At 42.8% G+C, this 25,418-nt stretch overlaps 1 protein-coding gene and 1 long non-coding RNA gene across 2 annotated transcripts in view; one reads left to right on the top strand and one right to left on the bottom strand.

The window, feature by feature from the left end:
- Positions 1-577: 577 nt before the first annotated feature.
- On the bottom strand, positions 578-3,772 carry CITED2 (Cbp/p300 interacting transactivator with Glu/Asp rich carboxy-terminal domain 2). Its single transcript, XM_061378486.1, has 2 exons — positions 3,311-3,772; positions 578-2,615 (listed from the first exon to the last, which is right to left on the bottom strand). Exon 2 carries the CDS (start codon positions 2,606-2,608, stop codon positions 1,868-1,870), a length of 741 nt encoding a protein of 246 aa, XP_061234470.1. The 5' UTR covers positions 2,609-2,615; positions 3,311-3,772; the 3' UTR covers positions 578-1,867.
- Positions 3,773-9,122: 5,350 nt separating this feature from the next.
- Positions 9,123-25,418, top strand: part of LOC133225657 (uncharacterized) — a 52,611-nt gene continuing 36,315 nt past the window's right edge. The window contains exon 1 of the long non-coding RNA XR_009729227.1: positions 9,123-9,223. This is a non-coding gene — a long non-coding RNA (uncharacterized LOC133225657). The remainder of the gene's footprint in view (positions 9,224-25,418) is intronic.

The raw sequence follows: 25,418 nt of genomic DNA, 5'->3' as shown, positions 1-25,418 counted from the left end.
TGAAAAAGTAAGCAGAAAGAAAGTAGGGTGTTATCACCCCTGTATTGAACCTGGGAAGCATGGCTAAATGGGATTACATGTATTATTAGAGTCCTGATCCCACAGTCCTCACTTAAGTAATAACTTGTGCAGGAGCTTTGCCAAAGGCTGGGTGGGGGCAGAAAGCTGTAACTGTTGGCATTAAAGGAGCAAGATGTCAATTGCCTTATGATAATGGGCATTTTTCTCCCAAATATTTAAAGTAGACCTGTATGGATTTGTATCGGTGGCTTCAGTTGGTCCCAAGTTCTGGGAGAGAGGGGTCAGAGATGTCCCACGGTGGAATACTTTCAGGATATATTCTCCTTTTCCCAGGTCACTGGAAATTAAACACAATTGGTTCTGGTGCGATGCAGAGCTGGATCGATGCAGCAATCTCCTGTGTTAGCCCTACAAGGCGAGAGGGACGGGACGACACCCCCACCCTCTCTTCCCAAGTTACAGATACTTGTACAGCACTTAATCTGTTTACATAGCTCTTCCAGGTGAGATAAAAAATATACAAAAGAACAAAGTCTACTATATAAATGAAAGCAGATTTATAAAATTACAAGTTTAATAGATAAATATAATAAATACTTTATGCATCATAACTCTGGACAACTACATTTAAAGCAAGTATGTTGGCAAGTCACAAAAAAGTTGCACCCTGGCAACTTTATTTTTCATAAAACCACACTGACAGGCATATTACAATGTTACGTATGAGGCTTTATGCTGTATGTTTAAATCCCACTCACCTACCAAGTTCACCATGACATATATATGGGTGTAGTGTACCTTCTATTTTGGAATGTCTTTTTGCACACTAACACGGTTGTACAGATAGATGTTCTACTTACCAAGGGCAGTGGGGAAGAGTTTTGAAGAAAAATACTGGTAAATGATTTCTAGAAAAACTAAAGCATTTCTTAACTTTTTATTGACATTGGCAAATTAAAATAGAATAAATTAACAATATTTTCTCAAAAAAATGTTTTGTACAAAAATACTGTCAAATTTTCCTGAAAAGCTTTCAACACAGTAGTATCTTTTCATGTACTGAATAAACTATATTAGCACAGTGTCAAAACGCTGAAGACGGAAACAAAATAATAATAATAATAATTAAAAAAAAATAATCTGTGAAATGTTTGCCACTAGTCAACATTCCATCCACACCATATTATTGTCTGTACATATATGGGGGAGGGGGAATGGGTAACAGACTTTTTAAGTAATAGCATTACTTGTCCTGATCTGGAAAGGTTTGGCCCACATCCGTTAAGATTCCAGTTTAGCATATTGGAAAAAAAGATAAATTATTGGTCTGCACTGCAATGCATAGTTAAAAATTAAGCAAGATGGCAGCATTTGTGCTGTAGGATCTGCCCTTCAAAGTTCATGCAACCAACTAATGCAGGGTTTTTTTTGTCCCTGTTCACTCAGAATTTGAATGCGGTTCAAGTCGTTGGAAATCATCGTTTACAAAATCCACCAGATTAAGCAATTTGCTAAGATTAATGTCTAACAGTTCAGCACTGTGGGAATTATGGGCACGTTACTGCAAGGAAATTAAGAGAACAAGGAGGGGAAGGGGGGGCAACCAACATAAAAAGGTAACAGTTCACTAGAAATTATGGCTACGGGAGGGGACGTGAATGTCAAAGCTACAAAACAAAAAAAGTGGCAGCAATTAAAAAAAAAAAAAAAAAGAATTTATACAAGCGCATAGTTGACTCTTGCTTTCCAGATTCTCACCTTTTCAAGCCCTGAAAAGTGAGACACCGTGTCTAGGGGAATGTTTTCATTCGCACCGATAGAAAGTCCTTTGTTTGTTTTAAATGAATCAGCAGCTCACCCTGCTGGGCTGCTGTTTGCAAACGAAGTCTGTCATGAAGTCAAACTCGTTCTGTCCCAACCACAGCTCGGGAAGCTCCTTGATGCGATCCAGCCCCATTTCGATGACTAAGGACATGAGGACCTCCTCGTCGATGAAGTCAGTGTCTATGACATTGGGCGGCAGCATTGCTGCGGGGACGTGGGGGACGGCAGGCGGTAGCCCGCTCCCGCTCCCACCGCTCCCGCCGCCGCCGTGCTTGGGGTTGCAGTCCCTGAAATGCTGCTGGCTGCTGCCGTTCAGCTGGTGGCTGCCGGGGTGCAAGTCCGGCATGTAGTGGCTGTGCGGGTAAGGGTGGTGGCTGAAGTACTGGTTGTTCAGCTTCTGGAGCTGCATGCTGGCACTCAGCTGCCCTCCCGGGCTGGCGACGGGGGGGGCCAGGAACTGGGAGCCGCCGAAGCGGGCGGCGGGAGCCAGGCTGCCGGCCGGGTGCCCTCCGCTCACGCTGCCCGGCCCCACGGCGTGCCTCCCCCCGCCGCTCGCGTTCAGGCTCCCAGCGCCGTAGTGGAGGTGCTCGCCCATTAGGGCGCTGAAGGCGTGCTGCTGCTGCGGTGGCGGCGGCGCCTGGTGCTGGTGGTGGTGGGGGGTGGGAAACTGCCCCATGCTCATCCGGTGCGCGGGGTGGTGGTGCAGCCCGCCGGATCCGTCCGGGAATCGCCCGTGGTTCATGGCCATCATGTGGTCTGCCATCGCCCACCTGGAAAGTTAGTGTGTGAATACATTAAGAAAATACACCCTCGGACATCCATCTAGCCATTCAGCCATGCAGTCAACTGCCCTCTCCCGGCCCGGCTGCATCTGCCTGGCTCTAGGAGCAGTTACTTCTCCGGTCTCGCCGTCCTCTCTTTCTCGGTGGGATAGAGGGGGAAAAAGAAAAAATAAAAAAAGGAAAAAAAAAAAATCTCCTACCGCGGCTCTACCGTACCGTACAAAGGGAAAAATAAACGGGGAGCAGATGCCGGTCCCCTCCGCTAATCCGGCGAGCAACACACGCCTTCCCACTCGCTCGAAGTTGTCCAGCACCCACCGGCGGGGAGCGGTGCCGTTCCGTACCGTGCTATACCGTACCCTAGCACGGGCAGCCACCACCGCCACCCCGTTAGGGCAAGAGCCGGCCGAGACCCCTCTCCGGCGGGGTAGGCGGTGGGTTTCCGCGGCACGCTCGCCAACTTGCGGGGAACAAGGCGAAGAATTGGCAAGTCCCACCTCGCCGCTGCCGGTAACTTTTGGCATGGAGTCCGAATTATTTTGGTAAAAACACGGTTACGCACAGATAAGGAGGCAGAGCCGGGCAGCCGGGAAGCACCTTTCCTCGCGTGTTTAAACAGTCCCATTTTTCCTGTTGCACACAAAAGGGACACCCGGCATCAGCTACGAGAACGCCGCACTCACCTCCCGGCTTCTTCCTCCTCTTGCTTCGAAGGTGGCGGTGAAATCGGTTAGCAGAAGTCACCCAGCATAGAGAGGGCGGCCCCGGCTCCCTCCCCGGCGCGGTGGTCGCTGCCGCAGCCCCGGCGCTGCGCTGCGCTTCACTCCTCTGCGAGGCTCATCGGCACTTGCCAACAATGAGCTGTGTTTCTTACACGGCTTTGGCCACGGCTAATATAGGATTTCAGAAGGGAGGAGCAAAACCCTTACAGGCAACCAGAAGTAAAACCTGGAGCAAGCGAGGGGAAAAAAAAAGAGGAAAGGAAAAAAACCCCACCAAACCCAGCCCCAAGCCCAGCACCCAGCGCGCACACGCGCACAGACACAGGCAGGGGCACACGCGTGCAAAGTGACACGCGAGAAGGGGCACGGCGGCTCAGGGAGGCACCCAGCACCCCGCTCCTCTCAGCTGGGCCACACATGTGTCCGTAGGTTGCTCTCCCGAGAACAAAGCGGGGCTCCGCAGCGGGCAGCACCCCCCCACAGCCCCTCACCCGCCTCTGGTCCGTTCTCTTCAGGCACCGCCGGGCTTCCTAACGCCCCCGCCGCTCGTGGCGCTGTGGACACGCGTGGTGCTGGGCGTTCCGGGACGCTGCCTGGGCAGGGCGAGGTCCGTCCCGTCTCCCCGTAGCCTGGCTCCGCCGCCGTGCAGGTGCCCGGCCCTGCCGGAGGGAGTCCCCGGACACGCGTGGGTGCCCCTCGGGGCCCTGCCCGTCTCCCGGAGGCGAGATCCGAGATCCACCTTTTTCCGCAGACAAGGGTGCTGCATGCAGGAGGGGAAGTTGGGGGTGCTGCCCCCTCCACCCCCCTTCTTTCCATCTCTGATATTTGCCCCACGGGCTGTGGAGGGTTAATGCCCACCCGCTCTTGCCCTTGGCCTGGTTGGTGGGTTTGAGTTATTTATGACTGTTTTTCGTGGAATGGCAAAGGAAACCTGAACACACGGGGCACGGTGGGTACACTCTTTGCAGACTGTCAGCCTGGCTGAGCACATCCCCTATCAGTGGCTCCTGCCCGGCCCCACAGCACCGACCTGGCATGGCCACGCGTGTGTGCCAAGCCACCATCACCACCATCACCCCAAGACTAGCACTCCTGCCTCTTACTCCACATCCACCAGCAACCTGTGAACGGATGGCCAGATTGAAGCAGCGGGGAAGTGCAGAGGGCCTGGGAGGCCTGGCCTGCAGCAGGGAACTTTTGGATGGTGGCCCATTTTCAGCAGTGCTTTTGCCTGGCTTTTTGCTCCCTCTCTCCACTTTCCTCCTTTCAGCTGCCCACGGGCACACCAAAGGGGGCAGCGGTAGGCAAGGCACAGTTCCTGGACATTAGGAACTGTGGTGGTCCGCTTTTGAGGTCAAAGCTGCCATCACATAGGTTGAGATGCAGGATGGCTTCCCCAGACACAAGGAATTCTGTGTGCCTTTTTTTGAGGTCGACACAGCCATCATGTAGGCTGAGATGGGGTTTCTGCCCCACACACGAGCCGCAAGGATGCAGGAAGTCCCCGGGGAGGCACAGGAGAGAGCAAGTGGGATCCTACAAGATGCTGTCCATGTGGCAGCCCTCTTGGTCCTTTTTGGGTGGGCTAGGAACTCACCTGGCTGCAGTGTGCTATGAAGGGAGGGTTAGCTCCAGCTCACCTGGGGCTTCCATCATCCCCCTAGATGGAAGCAGTTAGGTTCCTGGGCACAGTGAGGTGTGCCGTGATGGATTAGACAAGGGTAATTCCCTGTGTGGCTGCTGTAGTCCTCAGCAAAGCCATGCGGGAGGCAACAGTGGATGGGCATATACGAGACAGCAGAAAAATACCAGGCTGCCGCCTCAGCTATGAGGGACAGGAGGGATGGAATCAAAGCCCTGGAGGACAGGAAGTGTTACAAGTGTCAGAGTTACCTCAAGGAAGTGACCTCATCCTGCAGCTCCCTTTCCAGCAGTGATTAAGTAGGGTGCCCACCAGGATTTCACCTTTTAGTCTTCAAATGTGTGCAAGTAGGTGGACATCTGGGAGTTGCTGTTGAACCAGAAGCCCCAGTATGGGCTGGGATGGTGAGGAAGGTAACAGTACGTTTCTGGAGATTTTTCCTTCTTGTGACTGTGCAGGTTTTACAGGGCAAAACCATGAATAATAAGAAGATCCTGTTCCATTTGGCAAGTAGTCAGCTGTGTATCATGACAAGTGGTTTGTTTAATGTCACATATCCATGGTGATACTGGTATGCCTTTTTGCTCTCCACTGCCTTAAGTTTGTGATCCTTTTTAAAGCCAAGCACACATCATATCACCGCCCTGCAAATGCCCTTTCCTATTTTTGGCTTTCAGATGCTGGAAGCTGCCAGCTTGCCAAAGTGAATGATGGAGAGTTGGCATGAGACTGCCAGAAACAACAGTAGGGAAGTCGCAGCCTCCATGACACCTCACTCACACAAAGCATGTCTCCAGATATTTACAGCACAAACACAAAGAATTAGGCAGGATGGAGCTTCCTTCATCAGTGGTTGCATAGAGGTGCCAGATGAGCCAAGTTTGTTGTTGTTTATGGCCATAGCAAAGTGGGAACACAATCAGTTGGTTGCTTTCCAGGAAATGGCTGGAAGACTGGTGACAGGCAGCTAGGGGAATGCAGGACAAAGCATGAGCCCATCACCTCTGAGCTATCAGGAAGCACTGAATCTCATCAGTTTGCCTCTTCTGATCTAAAAAGTCTACAGCTATTTAAAGAATCTTTTCACACATATTCTCCGAGGTCTTCAACATACCTGAGCTGGTTCTTCTGTCAAAGAGCAAGAAAGCAGGGCACTGAGAATCAGGAGAATGCTGGAGATGGCCTGGGGTGAGAATGAAAGCAGCAGGGTTTTCAGTGCAGAATCCGAGCGGAGTTGAAAGCAGGTTGTGACTGCTGTGTCCATCTAGGAAGAATCACTGAGAAAGAGCAAACACAACAACAGAAAAGGAGGGAAAAGATGGATCCTCAGTTAGGTGTTAATATTTGGGATCAGAAGTTCAGGCAGGCACTGAGGCTGGGTTGCAGATGCAGCCTTGCTCACTCCTTCCAGACTGGAATGCCTGCAGAGTGCGGTGAAAGGAAGGAAAGGAAAATCAAAAAGAAGAATCCCAGATGGTGTTTTTCCAGGTATTTACTGAAAGTGTTCAAGCCAGATGAATACCTATAGTTCCAGGGATATACCACTGGAGCAAAAAACACAGGGAAGGGATTTGAGGGGGACTTGGACCTTTAAGTCCGTTTTTGCAGTTCGGAAAATACAGTCCCTAACTCTGAGACTTGTCTGTCCCAGATCTCCATGGAGGTGAATGTCTATGTGTTCCCTCCAATGCTGACACAAAGCAGTCAGTCAGGAAAACCCAGTTCAGGACATCTGCTAGGGTTATCTGGTAGGAAATTTTATATTAGAATGATATCCTGGAATAAATGCCCTTGCTGTAGAAATGATTAAGCTCTGCTATTGAGAAGACAAGCTGATTTTCTGGCTGCTCTTGCTTTTGACCTCCTCACAGCTTCCTTTAATCCCACCCTTCCCTGGGGCACCTGGCACTTGGGAGGGAACTGTGGCGCAGGAGGTCCCCAGCTCTTTGCTTTACTAGTGCTGAGCTGGATGGCTGCCACTGGTTTCACTGGCCACCCTGAGGAAAAACAATAAACATGACAAGTTTGTTCCAGATGGGCACCCAGGAAGCAGAGAAATCTGTTTTGGTCTCTCAACATGCCTTTTTCCCCCCCTGGAATTCCCTTTGTGAGAAGAACAGTGTGGGTTTTTTGCCTGTGGGGTGAAAAAACAGGGGTTTTGATTAGAAAAAGTTCCATTGTCTGACATGCTTCAGTGAGAGATGTATTAGTCTTGTGTGACTAGGGAATAAGAGTGGACACAAGATTACCTATGGGTCTGGATGTGAGATCCTCAAGAATCCAGGTGGGAAGGAATTACCTTGTCAAATTTGGCTGTTTGAACAGCAGTAAAGTCCAGACAAAGGCAGAACGTTGCATTAACTCAGTTCATTTAGTTTGATACCAGGCACAAGCTTCCTAAAGCCAGTGCAGCTCCCCTCTGCTAATTCGGACACCAGCCATGGCAGGACTGAACACCTGCCCTCCCATTCCAACCACATACTGTCCTGGGGAAGGCCAGTACCTCAGCTTCAGTGAGGTACTGCCCCTGATGCACAGGGAGGCAGCCCAAGTGTGGAAGAGACGATACACTGGGGATTTCATCCAGTGGTGGTGTACATTACAAGGAGTTACTGGAGTGATGTCAAAGCAAATCTGTACTCAGTTCACAGCTGGCTAGTGTAGGAGAGTTGGTGGAAACAAAGAGAGGGATGGAGCATGCGCTATCTCCATTAGTCAGCACAGGACTTGCTTTTCCTTTGCCAGGTTTCACAAGGCAATCCATCACTGCCCTGATTGGAAGTGATTACTCTGCTGAGAATGGGGGTTACCAGTGTATTTGTTGGCAACCAATCTTTATGAAAAGCAAAGGGTTATCCAGAGCAAGGAACTTCCTGAAGCATTTGGAGGTATATTAGAGTGCTTTGTATGCTTGCATCCCTTGTTGGTGTGCCAGAAACCAAAGATGTACACATCAAAGTGCTGTTCTAAATTAAGGAGCACAGCTATGCAAATTGTGCTCCTCTCTGCCCACCCACCTTTTCCTGTTTGTTTAGATGGCTCAAGATAGTAACATGTTGATATATTTTATTTTGGTAATAATGAATGTGGCTTTGCACCCTTCATCTGCATTGTCTTAGTCTGTGAGAATATCTTGGGAAGGGTGACAAGCTCCATTGTTTTACTGTTACAGCCCTCTCTGCGTGCTCCTTCAAGCTTGTGTGATTGCAACCAGTGTTCTTCCTTAAGTGTAATTTCACTGCAAGGTAAGTTCTTTGAAAAAGTAACTCTATAAAAATGGGAAAACTTATTAAGAACATTATTTCTTAAAGAGTCTCAAGAGGTTGTAAATATGCAAAATAAACAGACATGTAAGTAAATCATTAATCAAGTATCATTCTGTTTGTATCCTGTCATGCAGAACCCCAGCACTGACAATTTTGCTACTCTTTCCTTTTGGGTATCAGTGGGAACCAGAAATAACAAAAGGAAAATGTTCGGGTGCCTTTGAGAAAATGCTAGCAGTTTCTGTAGTAAACCAAATGACACCAGGTTCAGTTAGAGCACAGAGATGGAAAGCAGTCACCAGATAGGCTGCAGGAACTGAATTTTGTTCTGTTTGGAGACTGAGCCATGTAATAATGCTACTGTTTTGGGTCAACAAGGACTTTAAAACAATTTCAGGTAGAACAAAATGTTTTATTTAATTAGAAATTATTAGAAAGCAGAGTACCTAGTTCTAAGTACGTATTAGACCTGGATGATTACACCTGAAGTGTTCATTGCATACATTCTGTAATTAATTGAGCTGGTAGTTGACAAGTAATTTATTTGAAGTCCACCAAATAATTGAAGCTTATTATTAGAATGAATTGGAATGTTCCAAACCCAGAAAGAGTTATGATTACAAATATAGGACTTAATCCAGGATATGTTTATACACACGATTAACAGTCACATATTTTAGGTAAATAATTTCATGCAGTGCCCTACTCTCTCATGTCTGCATACAAATACCCTATTTTAAATCAGTGGGGCTGTGCAGGAGGTAAGGTACTTCTCAGTATGAGTAAGGCTGACAAAACTTAACTTCTCAAACCACCAACCAATCAAATTGACAGTTTAAATCCAACAGTGGTCTGTACTTGGGACTGGATTTCCAGGTGCTTGCATCTTTACAGCCCAACAGTCCACTTGAGACACTGATCTGTGTGAGTGTCTGGCCTGGAGTTTAATAATACCCAATCTAAAATGTAATTATATTATTCCTTTGATTAAGTCCACATTTTGCCTTTGCAGTTCCAATATTTCTGTCATGAAGAAAATGTTAGTAAAATTAATGTAATGGTTACATAAGAGAAATGTTCTGTTGCTGTATTGAATGTTAATGTAGGTTTGGATAAGCACATATTTTGGGCATGAATATTGGACCTGACAGTATTATATGCAGCAGAACCTTTGTAAATCACATGAGAAATACTGACTTACCTGGCAGTCTACAAGGGTTCAGTGTACAGCAAACAAGTGTGTTTCAAAAGAGTGTTGTAGCATAGAGGAAAATAGTTCTTCAGTACATATATATCACCATGGTCATTAATGCTTCTCCAGCATCCTTGCTACTTTGAATTTTATTTAAATACATAGGGAAGTAGTTTAATCCTCTTGATGATGATAAAGGGTTACAAGCAGCTGTGGTGTTGGTCACGTGTCACACATTGTCAGCAGACAGTTGCAGTTTCAGTTACATTTTCTCCTTTGATTTGATTATGTTTTTCTCCTAAATTAAATAATGTGTGTACTGTGTGGTAATGGCAGCATCATTCATTCCAGGCCTTTACGAATATGCTGTGGGTTCAGGAGAATTTGTAAGCAATAAAATCTTTTCATCTCATTCAGCATTATAGGCAGCTTATTTCGCTACACCTTCTCCAAGTGTGGTTTCCTTTTATAAGTATGAAGGATCTTGGAATTATTCTAGTCTGACCCATCTTTTCAGTGGATTTTCACTGTGTTTCTCTAGTTGATAGCCTGTAACTCTTTTTACTGCAAGCCTCTCTTTTGAGGCTTTACATTTCAAGTCGGATCTCATCTCAATCCAGTACTTCACATTGTTTTTCTCTGGAACAGTGATACGTTATCTTAGCTTTCTGTGGCAAGGGTTAATCTCGCTCAGACAGGCCATTCTCAGTGTAAAAGATGCCTATCTGTGCTTCTCCCTTCCTGAAGCTTGCTGCAGAGGAGGCTTGCTGCTATCCCTCACAAGATTAGTTACACACTTTCTGTGTGGATTACTTCCTGTTTTCCCTCAGCCTTTCGTTTTGGTTGGCACTGGGAAGTGTTGTTTCCACTTGTGTAAGTAACTGTTTTGTGAGCCATAGGATTCAGAAGCAATGGACTTGATTTCAGTACATTTCAAGTTTTGCTCTGAAATATGTACACTAAGTCGGTTGGACCCCTGAAAAATAATGCAAACAAAATAAATGTAAAAAGTTCAGAATAGTTCCTATTTTCTAAAACTAGTTAAACCTCAAGTTTTGTTGCCTCTTATTTGGCAACATAAAGATAAACTCAGTTTTCTTATCAGACATGTCTTTGTGAGAGCTGCAAAATTATGATACACTGATTTTTTCAATTGATTAATTTCACTTTAAGTTTGTTTTAGTAAAGCAAAACAGATGTATGTGATTTTTCATACTTTGCTGTTCTTACGCATCAGCCTGATGATATCATACTTGAGTGCTAAGAATACTACTACTTGCCTTTTACATAAATTAGCACTTTACAGCTTCAGAGCATAATACCAACATTACCTAATTACTCTAGAATTGAGCATGCACTCTTCTCCTTTTAAAGTAGAAGCCGATGGATTTAAACAGTGGTATGTAATCAGAAAGGAAAACAAGTCCTTTAACAGCCTGTGTAGTGGTCTCATCAACAGGCCAGGAGTCAGGGTATTTGTTCTCCCCCCTTCTCCCAGTTCCAGCAATGCAATGAAAATCAGACTTAAGAACCCAAATTCCTTTCCCTTTGTGAAAGTCTCACACAGACCTCAGTTTCTCTTTCTATAAAATGGAAAACTCCTAGAAAGTGCCTAAGAGATCTTTTTCGGTGAATGCCTAAGTGTCACTACTGTGGCCACAGATATTTGATGTCAAAAAGATTTTAAAGCTATCCTAGTTTTCCGCTTTTATTTTAGAGTATGAGTGGGACCCTGGCCATCTTAACGTCCGTCATTATCATCACTGACTTCAGTGGAGGCAAAGTCCACCCTGGTACTTTTAATCTCACACAGAATGTAACCCAACAACCTCTTGGCAGCACCTCCTTGCAGAGCTTCCTCCCATTCAAGCCACAGGACAAAATGCTCCCCTCTCTTCTGTACCTTGTCTGTGTCCTTGTCTGTGTCCACTGCAAACTTTCAATCCTCATAGCTCTTGTCCAGGAAGATCACTGCATTTTTTCCTTCCAAGTAGCCCATTTCCTGCAGCTACATGCAACACTGCCCACCAAATCTCTCACACTGGGAATGGCAGCAATCCAGCAACATATTGTCCATCACAGAAGTTACAGTCTTCAACAACAACTTCTTTGCATAACCACATCCACAGCTTCTTTCTTCCCTCCAGACTCTGACACCCCAATAGCCACTTTCCATTCATGCAGAAAATGTTAAATCTAATAATTTCCCTCACTATAATAATGCCCATGCTCAATAAAACCAATACCCTGTAGTTCACTCTCGTATGGAAGGTGTTCAGTGACAGGAAGAATGTGTGTTAGGGATTTTACATGCATCTGAAGATGTCTACAAGATCTTTAGTAAAATATGTCCTTCAAGTGTGAGGCTAGTTTACCATTCTACCTCCTGAGGTTGCTTGAGATTCCAGTCCTCTCCTACCAGTCTCATGCTAGGTTAGGAAGGTGGTTGTTAGTACTAATAAACATGTACATATAGCTTTTACTCCTCCAACAGTATGAAAAATATCCACTGCTCTGTACTTTTATTTACAGATTTTCTAAAAGTGTTCACATTTAAGGGCAAAAGTCCTGTCAGTTTGGAACATTTTATGAACATTTCATTCATTGTCTATGTATTGTGTAGAAATTTTCAAGGCTAGTTGATTGCTCAAGGATATTTATGTTGCTTGTGGAATAAAACAAACAGCTCTTTGACTAATACTGGCTTAAATTCATTGTATAGTTCTGATTAATGCTATTTTTAACTGTAATATAAGGTTCATTGCTGCTCATGCATTATGGCTGGCTACCCCTGACTCTATTTTTGTTAGCACAGCACAAGGGAACTTGATTTCAGAAAGAACAAATAGCTAAAAGGGTATCTGAAATTCAGTCACATGTATTTTGCTTGAAGATAGGTATTCATAGCACAGAAAACTGTAGTTTTCTAGATAGGTATTCATAGCACAGTACACTGAGTTAAGTATCTGCCTACTAGCAGTGCCAACACTAACATCTTCTAAAGAACTCATAATGCATCAGGCATTCAACAACACTATACCTAGGGAAAGATTGCCTTGTGGCCATACAACTGAGAAGACAAACCTCTAATATAAAGCAGTTCACCAGTTATATCATCACTGATGGAGACATAAATCTGAGGGATTTCTATCTTAACCCTGACGGGTCTTCAACATTCAAAGTTGAAGGCTCTTGTCATTTTTATTTTCTGTACAACAACTGATGAAATGGTATCTCCTTGGCTTATATCATCAGTTCTACTGATTACATCAGTTAATTGACTAACTGTATTTTAATGTATATTTAAGACTCCTTATTTTGGTGGCAAACAAAACTATTTACCATAAGAACAGTTTATGACCAGCTTTCTAGAGATTAGTTAGCTATACACTGCATTGATAAGCTTTGTCCTTTTGAGTGTTTCGTTATTATTGAACAAGGTACACAAGCATGCCATGTACCATGTCAAGGTTATCCTTCATTGTACAAACAGTCCTGTACTCCTTCTGTAAAGGCTGCCATTCTGCTCAGTTAAGGTGCTGAGAGCCTAGGATGCACTGTAGTCAGTGACAAGCGAGATGACCCTGGCACTTAGCAGGACTGACCACTACAAGGTCATTCAGTTTATTCTGTAGGCAGATTTCTCTTTCAGATCCCTCTAAGGCTGGCTAACTGAAACTTTCTATCAATATTTAGTATAATCATATTACAATATTTTCTGTCATCCACTTTTTTATTACAGCTTCTTTTCTGAGTTTGACCACTGCAGCACACTGAGCAGACATCTTCATTAAGCTGTCCACACTGATGCCTCAATCTTTCTGTTGAAAGGTTACAATTAATTCGGAACCCATCTGTGTATGAGTAGTTTAAATCATGCCTTCCAAGGCAAATTGCTCTGCACTTATCTACACCACATTCCCTCTGCTGACGCATGGCTCCGTTACTTAGTGTTGTTGAGGCTTACTGAGGTGCCTCATGATCCACTGGCTCTTGTGTGTTGCTCTGATGTATACAGCCTTTACAGCAAGTCCTCAGAAAGTTCGTTAAACAGTGCTGCTGTTTGTCTTGATCTTTGAGGCACCCCACTACCTAAATGCTGTGAATAAAGCCGGGCAATTGTTCCTGCTCTGCCCTTGCGTGCTATTCCCTAACAGGATTTGGATCCACAATTGGCATGGTTTTACCTGCTCTTCTCCTCCTGGCTACTGACTTTCCTTAGTAGCCCTTTGTGAATGGTCTTTATTCAAAGCCTTTTAACTGCTTAAATAACTTCCTCTGGTTCCCCATTACCCTGCATTTTGCTGTTGCTTCACAAAATAGCTCAAAATCTGAAGATCTGGCATCAAAGCTTGTTTTCTTTTCACAAACTTTCGTCTGTTTTCCCAGAAGTTTTTGTTGCTATGAGTGTTGTTATTTCACTGTTCGGTACATGCACATGAGTTTCAGGCCTGTTTTGCTGTGACTGGGAGCTAGTCTATAAACTAAATCCATCCAGCGGGCTGATGGCTGTTGTACAAGCCACTTTCTCTTCAGAAGGAGCTCTCCCAACCACCTGAGAGCTTCAAAACTAAAATAACATTGAGAAATCATGTTCTTTCAGCAAGGACACATCCAAGTACTCACATCCCAGTTTGGGGCTGATGGAGATTTCACTTTTAACTTCGGGGTTTGGTGCTTGTGTGACTAGATTTGATACAGGCTGGTCAGTAGCTATCATCTCCCTCAGGAGTTTTTGCTTTGCCTGCAGGAGATGTTCCTTTCTGACACCAGGCTGAGCGAACCAGTGCTTACCATCCCCTTGAAGCTCCTTCCTCCCTGCCACCCCACAGGCCCTTTGCCCTGGCTCCACTCATCCCTGGCACTCCTCCTCAGGCCTCATGTCACATCTTCTACCCCTCCTTGGCCCTCTGGGTCAACATGGTGGATGCTCTTGCCTGCACTGGCCATGGCACAGTGGGGCCAACACATTGGGAGCACCAGAGGCCAGCGGGTGCCCCCCTGTGCTGGGAGGAGGGCATGGGCACAGTGGGATTTCTAGTTTTGGGGATTTGGGGCAGGCTCTGCTTTAACAGCAATTTTTTGCTGTCCGTGTGAGCTGGGACCCGCTGACTTTAAGCAGAGTTGTGGTCCCTAGTGTCAGTTCCCTAGCTGGCCCAGGAAACCCTCCAAAACTGTGTGCAGAAATCACCCAGCTTGTGGTTTGGCTTTGCATGGGTCACCTTTTTCAAACTGTTCTTCATAGGTGTAAGGAATGGAAAATTACTTAGAAAAAAGAAAGGAAGAGTTCAGGTCACCCAGTGCCAAAGTACTAAGTACTAGAGACAGCATGTGGAAGGGAAGTGGCACAGCACCGGAGAGCAAAGCTGCTCCAAAACTGGGGCCTTCCACCGGAGGAGACACACTTTCTTCTGTAATGGGATTTTGAGGTGTTTTTTTACTTACTACCTGCCCCAGCTGTTAAGCACTCCTAATGGGTGAGGCACAGCTCCTGTTAAAACTTTGGAAGTGCTAGTGGGGATAAAACAGTCACTGGTATAGGCAGCGATGGGGAGCTGCATCTGCATCTGTGCACCGAGCATCGCTGGTACTGCTGGGGTTAGACTGGCCTTGTCAGTCCTGAGATACTCCAGAAAAAAACACTAGTGCAGACAAGGCCACTCTGCCCCGGTGCAGACACTGCAGTTTTTGAAGGCTGCCTTGTTTATTACTTGTAGGCTTTTGCTGGAAAAAAAATAAAAAATAACCCATTTAAATGTGCAAGACCAGCTGTGATTCTGGACGAGACACGACCATCATTCCAGCACAGGGCACGAGGCAAAGATGGCAGTTTGGTGGCATGGGGGGAAGGTTGGACTGCCTATTTTGTTTCTGTACGTAGTGTGCAGCTACTGCATATCAGGACTGCAGATCCCTTAAATGATGTGCAGCTGGACACTGTTTTCTTTATTCCAAGCAGCAGAAAGAGAATCAACAACAGCCTGTATCCAGAGCAGCTTCTATGCTGACTGTTCCCTCAATAGGATATACTTCAGGGCACCATCCATACTCTGTGGATGGTACTGTTGATACCACCTTGGTTTCTGAAAGCTTTCAGTTAATGGTACTCCAGTTTGGCAGAGAAAAAGCTTAAAGTATTTTTACATTCATTTTCACATTAACCTCAGAGTAGACCTGCCAAATCAGACATGCTGAAAATAAGTGATACTCATTTAGGATTAATTTTAAGGCGCTCTTAAAAAAGCATTACCCTTCCCCCCTTCTGATAAAGGAATTTTGCAGTTGGTTTCAATTATCCATTTAAAATCTTACTCTGCTTTTGAGGTTCTTTTTGCAGTTAATTTAAATTCCTACAGCTTGGTAGACCTGCTAAGAATTCTTAATTGGCATATGGAACAGTAAATATAAAAATAAATGGCAAATAATAGTGGAAGAGAGCAAAACACTTTGAATAAAATAGAAACAAGGGGTGACTTTGTTGCCACTATTCCAGCAATGCAAACTTTTTCCTTTAACAGCATACTGAATGTCAGTTCTCCGCCATAACATTTTATCCCCTTCTTACACATACAGGATTTTCCTTTTCTGAATTATTTTTGGAATCATAGTTCTGCAAAATTCAATTTCCTCTTTTCACCCCTCTATTCCTCTCTCAACTTCCTTGAAACAAGAAATTAATTTCTTTCTCTAATAATTGCAGTATAGAATGGAGATTATATCATACAAATTAGAGATGCAAATAGGCAAGTTAGGTCATTCAGCAGTGCATCTGCACTGCAATGTGTGATGACTCCGCACACTGTAACATGCTCTCTAGTGTTTTGTCCAATCCAATTTTGTAAATTGGGTTGACTTCTATTTAAATTGGGAGGCTGTTCCATAAAACAGAGAGAGTACCAAGAGGAATGTCCTACATATGGCCCAGTTTAGGGATTTTTTTTTTCTTTAATCAGGCTTTTGCCATATGAGTTTTAAAAACTTCTTGCTAACACCATATTGGGGAATGTACAGAAACATGAGAACTCTGGAATGGTGATGCAGCTTGTAATCACTTTGAAGAAAACCTGAGGATTAATCTTGTCAATAAGTGTGTTATGGAGACTGCTTCCACAGCAGTTCTTCCCACACAAGTGCCCATTGCCCCGAATAGGAGCTGCTCAAGTACAATAGCTGCAAAATAAATCCCACTTTATGTAGCATCCATAGAATAACAAACTAAAAGTGCAACGTATTATTACTTTATCTACGGCATGAAAGCCTCTCAGCTGTTTTGGTATTTGAAGTGCAAAATTATTATATAACTGCCTGAGCACAAGTCCATTATTCTAACCCCAGAAATTTTAAAACTATTTTCCTTAGTTTATTTGGTGGAGAAGGAAGCAGGAGGCACAATGTTATTAAGGCACCTAACTGGGCTTGAATGATTTCAGTGTGAGCTGGCTATCTACACAGCTGCTTGGTGCCTTAGACCTTAGTAGATTTGGCTACTATTTGGCCTCCAATTCCCTTCCCTAAACACTGTTTAGGACTTCTAATTCAGTAATTTGTCATATGAGGCATTAGAAAGAATAGAAGAAGCTTCAGTATTTCTTTCTGTGTGTGGGTTTTTGGTTTTTTGTTCGTTTGTTTTTTTTTGTTTGTTTTTGTTTTTGTTTTTTTTTTAATGAATTGGCCATTGTTGTGTAGATTAATGTTGTGTTTTTGTTTCTGAAGATAAACAGTCAGTGGGTACTGTTTGCACTTGGCTGCTTTGGAAATCCACATTCCTTTTTCAGGTGCCTGAGGCTGTATTTGGTGTTCCAAACTGGAGCAGCAATGCAGTTTTGAAGTTAATTCCCCAATTGTCTCCACTTACCGAGCTCTGGTTTAGTTTGCAAAGTTTTTTTGGTATGTGCTAACTAAATTCTGTTTCCTTTCAGAGGAGCTTCCCTCTGCCCGTACACTGAAAACACTTTGACAGCTGGTGATGGTCCAAGCCTGTAATGGGTCCCTTCAAGAGCTTTGAATCGGCTGGGTGAACACTCAGTTAAGGGGGTTGGTCTAAACCTAGTCTGAAGTGAGCTCCCCCGACTGCTTGAACTGCAGATAGGAGCCTCAGTACTAACACCTTTGATTGATTTATCCGTGCCTATAACGTCAAATTGTTGGCTAATGATAAACTTAGCCTGAGATTTTAGAAATATAATTTTTGGCCCCTCTGGCAGTTTGGACTCCTGTGTGCATTAGGGACTCCCCAGATGCCTCTTCCAATTCCACTGGAAGAATAAGTCATCTTTCTCTCTGGCTTAATCACTTGGAAACTACATCATCTTGAATTATAATTGCTTTTTCCTATTTACAAAACCAGGAATGGTTTCTAAGAGCTCTGCTCCTCCCACATTGCTTGCTTTGCCACTTTTCCAGCTGGGTCCAGCATGATTCCAGTGCTCGGATAACAAAGCACCATCCGCAGGGTGATGTGGGTGGAGGCGCATTGAGAGGGTGTAACTGCCCACCACACATTTAGATCTCTTTTCACTGAATCAGGTGAAAAAGATAGTACTTAATGCCTTTAAGAAAGGGCTGCCTGCGTGACAAGTACAAATTATACTTCATGTTCCTGTAATTTGACCAGTCAACACCTGGTCTAAAACAAGTGATATACTGTTAAAAGAGAATTCCAAAGCCACATCTAACACACAGAGGTATCATTTTGCTTATGAAATAAACAGGCAGTTAAGCTCCCATCTGCACCCAACCCTTCCCAGAAACCAGAAAACCCAAACATTAAAAACTTACAAATAAGATTTTTAAAAAAGAAGAAAAGGTAGGTAATAGTACACCAGTTTACACTTACAGATGTGCTCCTTTTTGTTTGCCTTTTTTTCCCCCATGTAATGGCTGTAAAAATAAATCTTCAGTTTTGAGTCATTATAAAAATAGAAACATTTTAAGATAAAACCTGGAAAATAAAAGTTCACCATATAGGGTCTCTAGGAAAATAACTATTTTGTCTTGTCTAGTAAATTTAAGTACTACTTTAGTTTTTTGTATATAAATAAGAAAATTGGAGTGCTCAGGTGACATTGGTGTAATAACTTCTGCTGAGAATTATTCCTTAAATTCTATTCACTGCCAGAACTGAGTGTAGGTGCCCAAACCTACAAACCAAAAACAAAACAGTAAATAACTATTCAAGAAAGTACTTTTGAATTGTGGCATTTGGAGTAATATAGTTTGGCTCTCTGTAATACAATATATAATTGAATCAGCTTGGGGAAAAACAAAAACAAAACCAAACAAACCAAACTTGTTGAGATAGAAGGGTGTCTGTGTGTGTCAGAAATATGTGGACAGAAAGGAACTCAAGCGAGAACAAGGGCTTAAAATGAGGGCAAGGAAGGAATGAGTCTGCAAGATTCAGTGGCTACAAAGGCAGAAAGGAGTATGGGGGCTGGTAGTGAGGAAAATGCACCCTCATCTGCTTAAGGCAGAATCAGCTGAGCAAGCTCAAAGGCCCTTTCTTTGCTGCTTGACCAAAATCAACAAAGCTTGAACAAGTTTGGACTGACTCCTATGAGCCCTGCAGTTTCATGAGGGCAGGGTTGTCTATCAGAAGAGAGCAATTAGTACGGAATATTTGCACACTTGTCTCCAAATTGGGCATCTGTCCATAGCACTGGCTTTAAGAAAAGTAATTCAGACTGTGCTTTAAATGTGACTAAGTATATATTCTGAGGATGTCCTGTAGCTGGAGCCATGACTGAGGAACATCTTACACTGTGTTGTGTGAAGAGTCTCTGTCCTAAGATGTGCTGGGCATGGGCCAGTCATTCCTCCTGATCTTGTTAGAGCTCCTACTGTGAATGAGGGCTTGTCTACACATAAAGCTATTTCTGATTAGTGCCACATGTGGATGCTCTGGCCACACATGACATTAATCAAGAACAATTAATCAGGAACAACTCCATGTGTAGACAAGCCCAAATTTAATGTGAGGGTGGTCACAGAATGGTGCTCTGCACAAGGGAGACCTCAGAACAGATGAGTAATTGCCTGTCATTTCCATGTGGATAATAATGTTTTTGGCAGGGAACAAATAGATGTTTGAGAATTATTTAATTTTTCATTACCAGGTACACACACACATACACCATTGTCAACAATAACCAGTTCTGTGAACACTGGAGTGTGGATTTAAACTAAATGAGCTCTAATGCTGTTGCTGCCTGGTATGTGTAGTATTAGGCTTTGATTGCATTTCTAGACACTTGCAAGCATAACCGTGTTGGCCAAAGGTGTGAAGAAATGCATTTATTCCTTTATTTTAGGAATGGATAAGCATACAGAACCTAAGCCTTCATCACTAAATGGTTGTTTTCCTCAGGACAAAATTAGTTTAAATTTTCTTGTTTACAAGCAAATTATTGCTAGTGCAAGGCTGTTGACAAGTATTTCTTGTATGGACAGCATTTCAGACTGGCATGGTTCAATGTACCACAGGATAACCTCTTCCTGTTACCACCAGAGGAGTTTTCTGAGCTGGGGCTGATAGGAATCAATATTATTCTGGAGGTGGGATGGTGTGTTTAGGGAATAGTTATCCATACCGGAGCTAGCTCCCAAACTGGCTATTTAAGTTCTTTTGTGTGCCATTTTGTGAGGAGCCAATTGCTGATTTGCCATGCTGAGCTTGCTCTGGGTGTAACCAATACTTCTTTGTTCTTTTCTTATCACTGTCCTTTGGTGCTCAGTGCAAGAAGTTGCTGCCCTGGCTCAGTGCCTGGTTGGGTTGGTAGGACCCCAGTTCCACACTGCTAGGATTATATGCTTTTTCTACTCAGAATATTTAGTGGAGTTCACTCCAGTATATAATTTCCCATGAAGCAATATGAAAACCCTTGAAAGCCAGTGTATCACAGGTTAGGAAAGGGAAATGTATTTTATTTTATTTCATTTTTTGTTTTGTTTTATTGTCTTGTCTGGTTTGGAGCCTCGTGTGAACATAGGTTTCCAATATCCAAGGCCATAGCATACTTTTTGGCAAGCATCTCCTACTGAAGCTCTTGTACTTCCCTGGGAATAGGAGCCTGTAAGATTAACCTGCTAGTTAAAGTGGTCATTCAGGAGACCCAGATTCACATGTGTGTTCCAAGAAATGTACAAATGTTTATACGAAGTGGAGTAGCTATAGCAGGACAGATTGAGACAGATTCTTTTCAAAACACTGAATGGCTTTGACATTTGGCCACTTCCCAGAGAAACAGGAGAATGGGTTCAAGTTCATTCAATGAATCATACAGAGAGGAGACTTCAGAACACATTTCCAAATACACATACATGTGCCCTAATCCTGACAGATGTGTGCCCTGACCTTGCTGCTCCCTCTTTCCTCCCCCATAAATGCTGAATGTGAGATTTCCAGCAGGGATTAAGCATGAGGTAGGGCTGTGAGCAGCTTCACAGTCTCGTATGTGCCTACCTGTTGATCTGCTCTGCCCTCAAACTTAAGCAGTGACTGAAAAGTATCTGTGGGTTGTGGTAATGCTGAAATGTTATCCTGAAATACCTAAAGGTGGAGTCGGGCAGCCAAGTCTTTTCTAGGTTTAGTTCATAAAATCTGAAGTGTGGTATAGCTTAATAATTGGTTTCTATAATAAGCACTTAATTTTAGCAATAGAAATATGTTTCATGTATGTATAAATTGGCATTTTTAATTACCCATTTTTCTAATACTCTTATGAGGATATAATTTATATTGTAATGGCATGGCACTCAAATGTAATTCTAGGAATAGCTGCTTTGGTATGAACACGTTTTTTCCTTGTTACATTTTACTGAACCGTTTAAAATTACAGTCAGCTGAGAGAGCGTGTGCAGCTTTTATTACAGATCCCTTCTTATGCTACATGTGATTGTAGATGTCCAAAAGCTGAAAAATAGTGGCTTGGCATTTGTAATCTTTCATTTCAGGAGATTCGTGCTTTTAAAACCTCATGATTAGCTCATGGCAAAATGCTCTTCATGGTGCAACACTTTAGAGGCCACCTAAAGCTCTGGCAGGAGCAGAACATGTCTATTCTATTGCATCCCCTACGCGAGCATGCTATGATCCCATTTTCTGATCTGTGCTGCCTTTTGATGTGCTTAGGGTTGTGCTATAAAGGGCTTTAAATCTCAAAGTCATAAATAAGCTTTTCTTGGTTAACAAAGAACATCTCCTTTGCATCTGTGATAATATGGAATTGGAGACCTCTGCAAAACTTGGGCTAAGAGTTAGCTTTGGGTTGGATACAGGTCACATCTGAGTCAGGAATCTATTACTATGGAGTTTGCTTCCTCCATTTATTGTCAGAGCATGAATCTGCTGACCTTTAGGTTGTGCTGTGCCTTCTACTACCTCTTCTCTGGGGAGGACAAATGAGAGGATCAAAGACACGCTTCTTGGAAGACATTTTTTTTCTTGTTTTGAGGGTTGAAGTAGGAAGTTCTAAATGTTTGGACTTCAGTGTTGTTCATTAGGACTTAAACAGATGGAATACAGATAGTTTGACTATGCTTAAATAAATAAACAGTATCATAAAGGGACACAGCCCTTAAAAATGTCAGCTATTGAAAGTTACTGCAATTTGGGTCACTTTAATTCATGGAACTGGCATTCATATGACAGATACCCAAGGTTTTGCTGACCTTGGGAACATTACTGAGTAATCAGTCATTAAGTAAGCATGAAGTGTTCTTGAACAATATAGTGAATGTCTTCAGCAGTTAAGATACTTTCCCTTGAAAGCACTCATCCTCTTGTTCCATCTTCTATTCCCGGACACATATTTGTTCTAATTTAAAGGGAACACCATTCCTCATTTTCCTTGTTTGCTTTTTCCTGTCACATCTCTTGTTAATGGGAGTAACAGCCTTCTGTTCAACTTTTGATTTTGCATATGTCTCTTAATAAAAGTATAATAAAACTTAAGGTTTGTGTCTTCAGAGAGCAACACAATCTTGACTGTAGAAGGGCTGAGTTCTGCCTTCAGATGCAAAAGCATAATTCCCATTGAAATAAATTAAACTGAAACATGTATACAGAGAGAGTGAAATTTTGATGTCAGAGTGTTTCTTGCAAAATCCTGTGAGGAAGGTAAGCAAAGTGTTATTATACCAAACTTTGCAGATAATCTGAGACAAAGAGGATTAATGAATTGTCAGGATCCATTCAAAGAATCATTAGTTAAAGCTATTACTAGCACTCAGCAGTTTCTGGGTTCCCAGTGGTATGTGCAATCCACTCGGCCAGATTGCTGAAACTAAGGCACCCTAAGATGGTGAATAACTCACTCCACCAAGAGGTTACATGGAAAGTTATTTACATTTTCCAACTTAGGATGCAGACAACCAAATTGGAACTTCAACCTCCACTTTTTTGCAGCTTATGGAAACAAATCAGCAGTGAATAAAAGGCTCTGGAGGCCACGGCTGAAGGATGAGTTGTACTGTTTGGTGCACTGGGGTGGCAGTGTTGATGCTCAGCAAGTGGGAGGCAGGACAGGAAGGAGAGGGGATATGGAAGAGGGAATGTCATGATAACAGCAAATAGGGTGAGATGAGAGGAAAAGGAAATAGGAGGGGAATAAGAGAACAAAGCAGAATGTAGTGGAAATGGATCTTAGAGCTAAATTAGAAAAAAAAATAGCCCTGTATTAATTGGCATTATATCTCATAGTTTAAACAGTGCCCGTTATATATATCTGTTTATTTTCTATGCATTATGACAACGTGACTTTTGAATATGTATTCCAAGAATTATTGATCGCTTCTGCAACACAAAAAAAATATGTGTTTTAGCCATTCTTAATTTGATTTTCTGGGTTTAACATAGTTAGTGTTGTAGCTTGCAATAGACTGGAATCAGAGTTGCTAGCTGAAGCACAAAGAATTAAACTGATTCCTGAAAAAATAAAGGTTTGCACTTACTCTGACTGATACTAGTATCATATTTCAAATTGACTTTAATTAAAGCAGAATTGTGCCCTTACATGAAAGCCATGATTTCCTAAACATTGCATTTTCTATTAGATGCAATGAGCATCTCATTCATGGCTGGGATTGGAATATATATGCCCACGTTTTATCACTAAAACTCCAGTGTAAAATTTACCCAGGGCCACTTGACGTAAAGATTTTTAGTCTGAACTACTTAAATGGACCCTCCTTAAAACTTCGTGGTTAGAAATACGCACTTTCTGGTGAAGTGCACTTAACTAATATTCTCTGACTTATTTTTAAAAAAAGAGGAAGTTTTTAATTCCGTGATGAAAGGCATGAGATCATTGAGTAAGGGAGAAATGAGAGCTTGAACATGCAAAACATGCTTACACCAGCTTATATAGGTTGGGCACATAATCGAATGTCAGTGATACAGATTATATTTCTCTGTTGTTTATTTCAGTTGGAGTTGCCGTGAGTGTTATTCTTACTGTTGTGGATACCATGTTTGATAGGCGTAACAAAAATGTGGTTTTCAAGCTGACCCTTTTAAGGCAGAATAGCCTGAAGGAAATGCACCCATTCTGCTTCAAAGAAGATCTGTCAGTAGGAAGGAGGAATAATATGCATGCATAAGTAATTAATAATGATCTGAAGCTTTGATATTTTGTAAGGCCCAGAAAATTACATTTTTACAGGATGTAAAATATTGTTGGGTTAAAACCCCATGGCTTAATTCCATATCCTGCAACAAAATTTATGTTGAGATAAATAGGAACTGAGCTTGAATAAGGACAGAAGTATCAAAAGCACTGGTTTGAGTGCTGTGTGCGTCCTTTTATTACACCAGTGAATACAGTTGTGGGTATCACTGCAATCCGTAATAGGATAATATGGATGAGAAAGATCTTCAATAAAGAGTATAATGAGGTGCTCAAATAGCCTGACTTTTCACTTAATTTAAAGAATTCATTCCCCTGAAAAGCTCAATTTCTACATACCTAATAGTACAACATGAAATTCAGAGGCCAAATCTCATTGACTAGATTTTGTTTGAATATGTTTTAAAACAGCTGCTTTGACTTCATTACATGTCTTTAATGTAGCCATTTGTAAAGTCCTTTTCTTGTATAATAGATTAACTTGCAGAGAGGAACCGGCTGATACAGTGATGCCTTTTGACAGTCCTATTTTTAGAAACAGAGGGAGGTACAGTCAAATAAAACATGCTGCAATTAATAAGCTAGATATCAAGCATGGATCATTATGGGGAAACTCCCTTTGTATTTTAACAGTCTTCTGGGGCTTCCTGCCCCTCTTATAACCACACAGAATTCTACAGGCATTTTCTGCCTGGCGAGAAAGTACCTGTGCATTACCTATTAATCTCTAATAGGTATATATATTTTTGTTTTCAGGGACAAAAGATGTGAACCTGTCAACTTCCACTATTCTTTTCTCTCTCCTCTTGTGTTGTTTCATCTGGACATAAGGACACTGAACTAACATGTAACCAGCCTAATTATCTGCCATGTCTCTAGCAACACCACTCTGGTACTTTACACAGCAGTGACTGACCATTGTTTGAAAGCCTGGGGAATATGTTGTTATGATGTGTTTTGGTGGGGTCAAACTACTCAGGACCCAAATAGTCAGTTATACAGAAACATGGAAAAATCCAGGAGGTTTAATACTAAACCTGACAGGTTTTAGTAAAAGGAAAATTGCAATTATGGGATCTAAAGAAATGGACTAATCACAGTTTAGTTTTTGCTGCACTAATAGTGCATGGGACTATTAGCATAGGACCCTTGTGCAGGGAAAATATCTTCCTGATGTCAGACTTGTTGATGTCAGTTTAATTCTGTGCCTGAGACAGAGTTTAGATGCTATCTTAATTGAAACATTACACATTTAGATACTGGAGTATCAAGCTAATGGAGTTCACAATTGAAAAACCTATGTATTTTTCTATGGATAAATTGCATTTTGTATGAAAATTGGGTG

This window comes from Neopsephotus bourkii, unplaced genomic scaffold (assembly GCF_033783945.1).
Source record: "Neopsephotus bourkii isolate Nb327-2 ecotype Australia unplaced genomic scaffold, CSIRO-AGI_Nbou_v1 NB_1765, whole genome shotgun sequence".
Taxonomy (NCBI): Eukaryota; Metazoa; Chordata; class Aves; order Psittaciformes; family Psittacidae; genus Neopsephotus; species Neopsephotus bourkii.
This window is presented reverse-complemented; position numbering and strand designations above follow the sequence as displayed.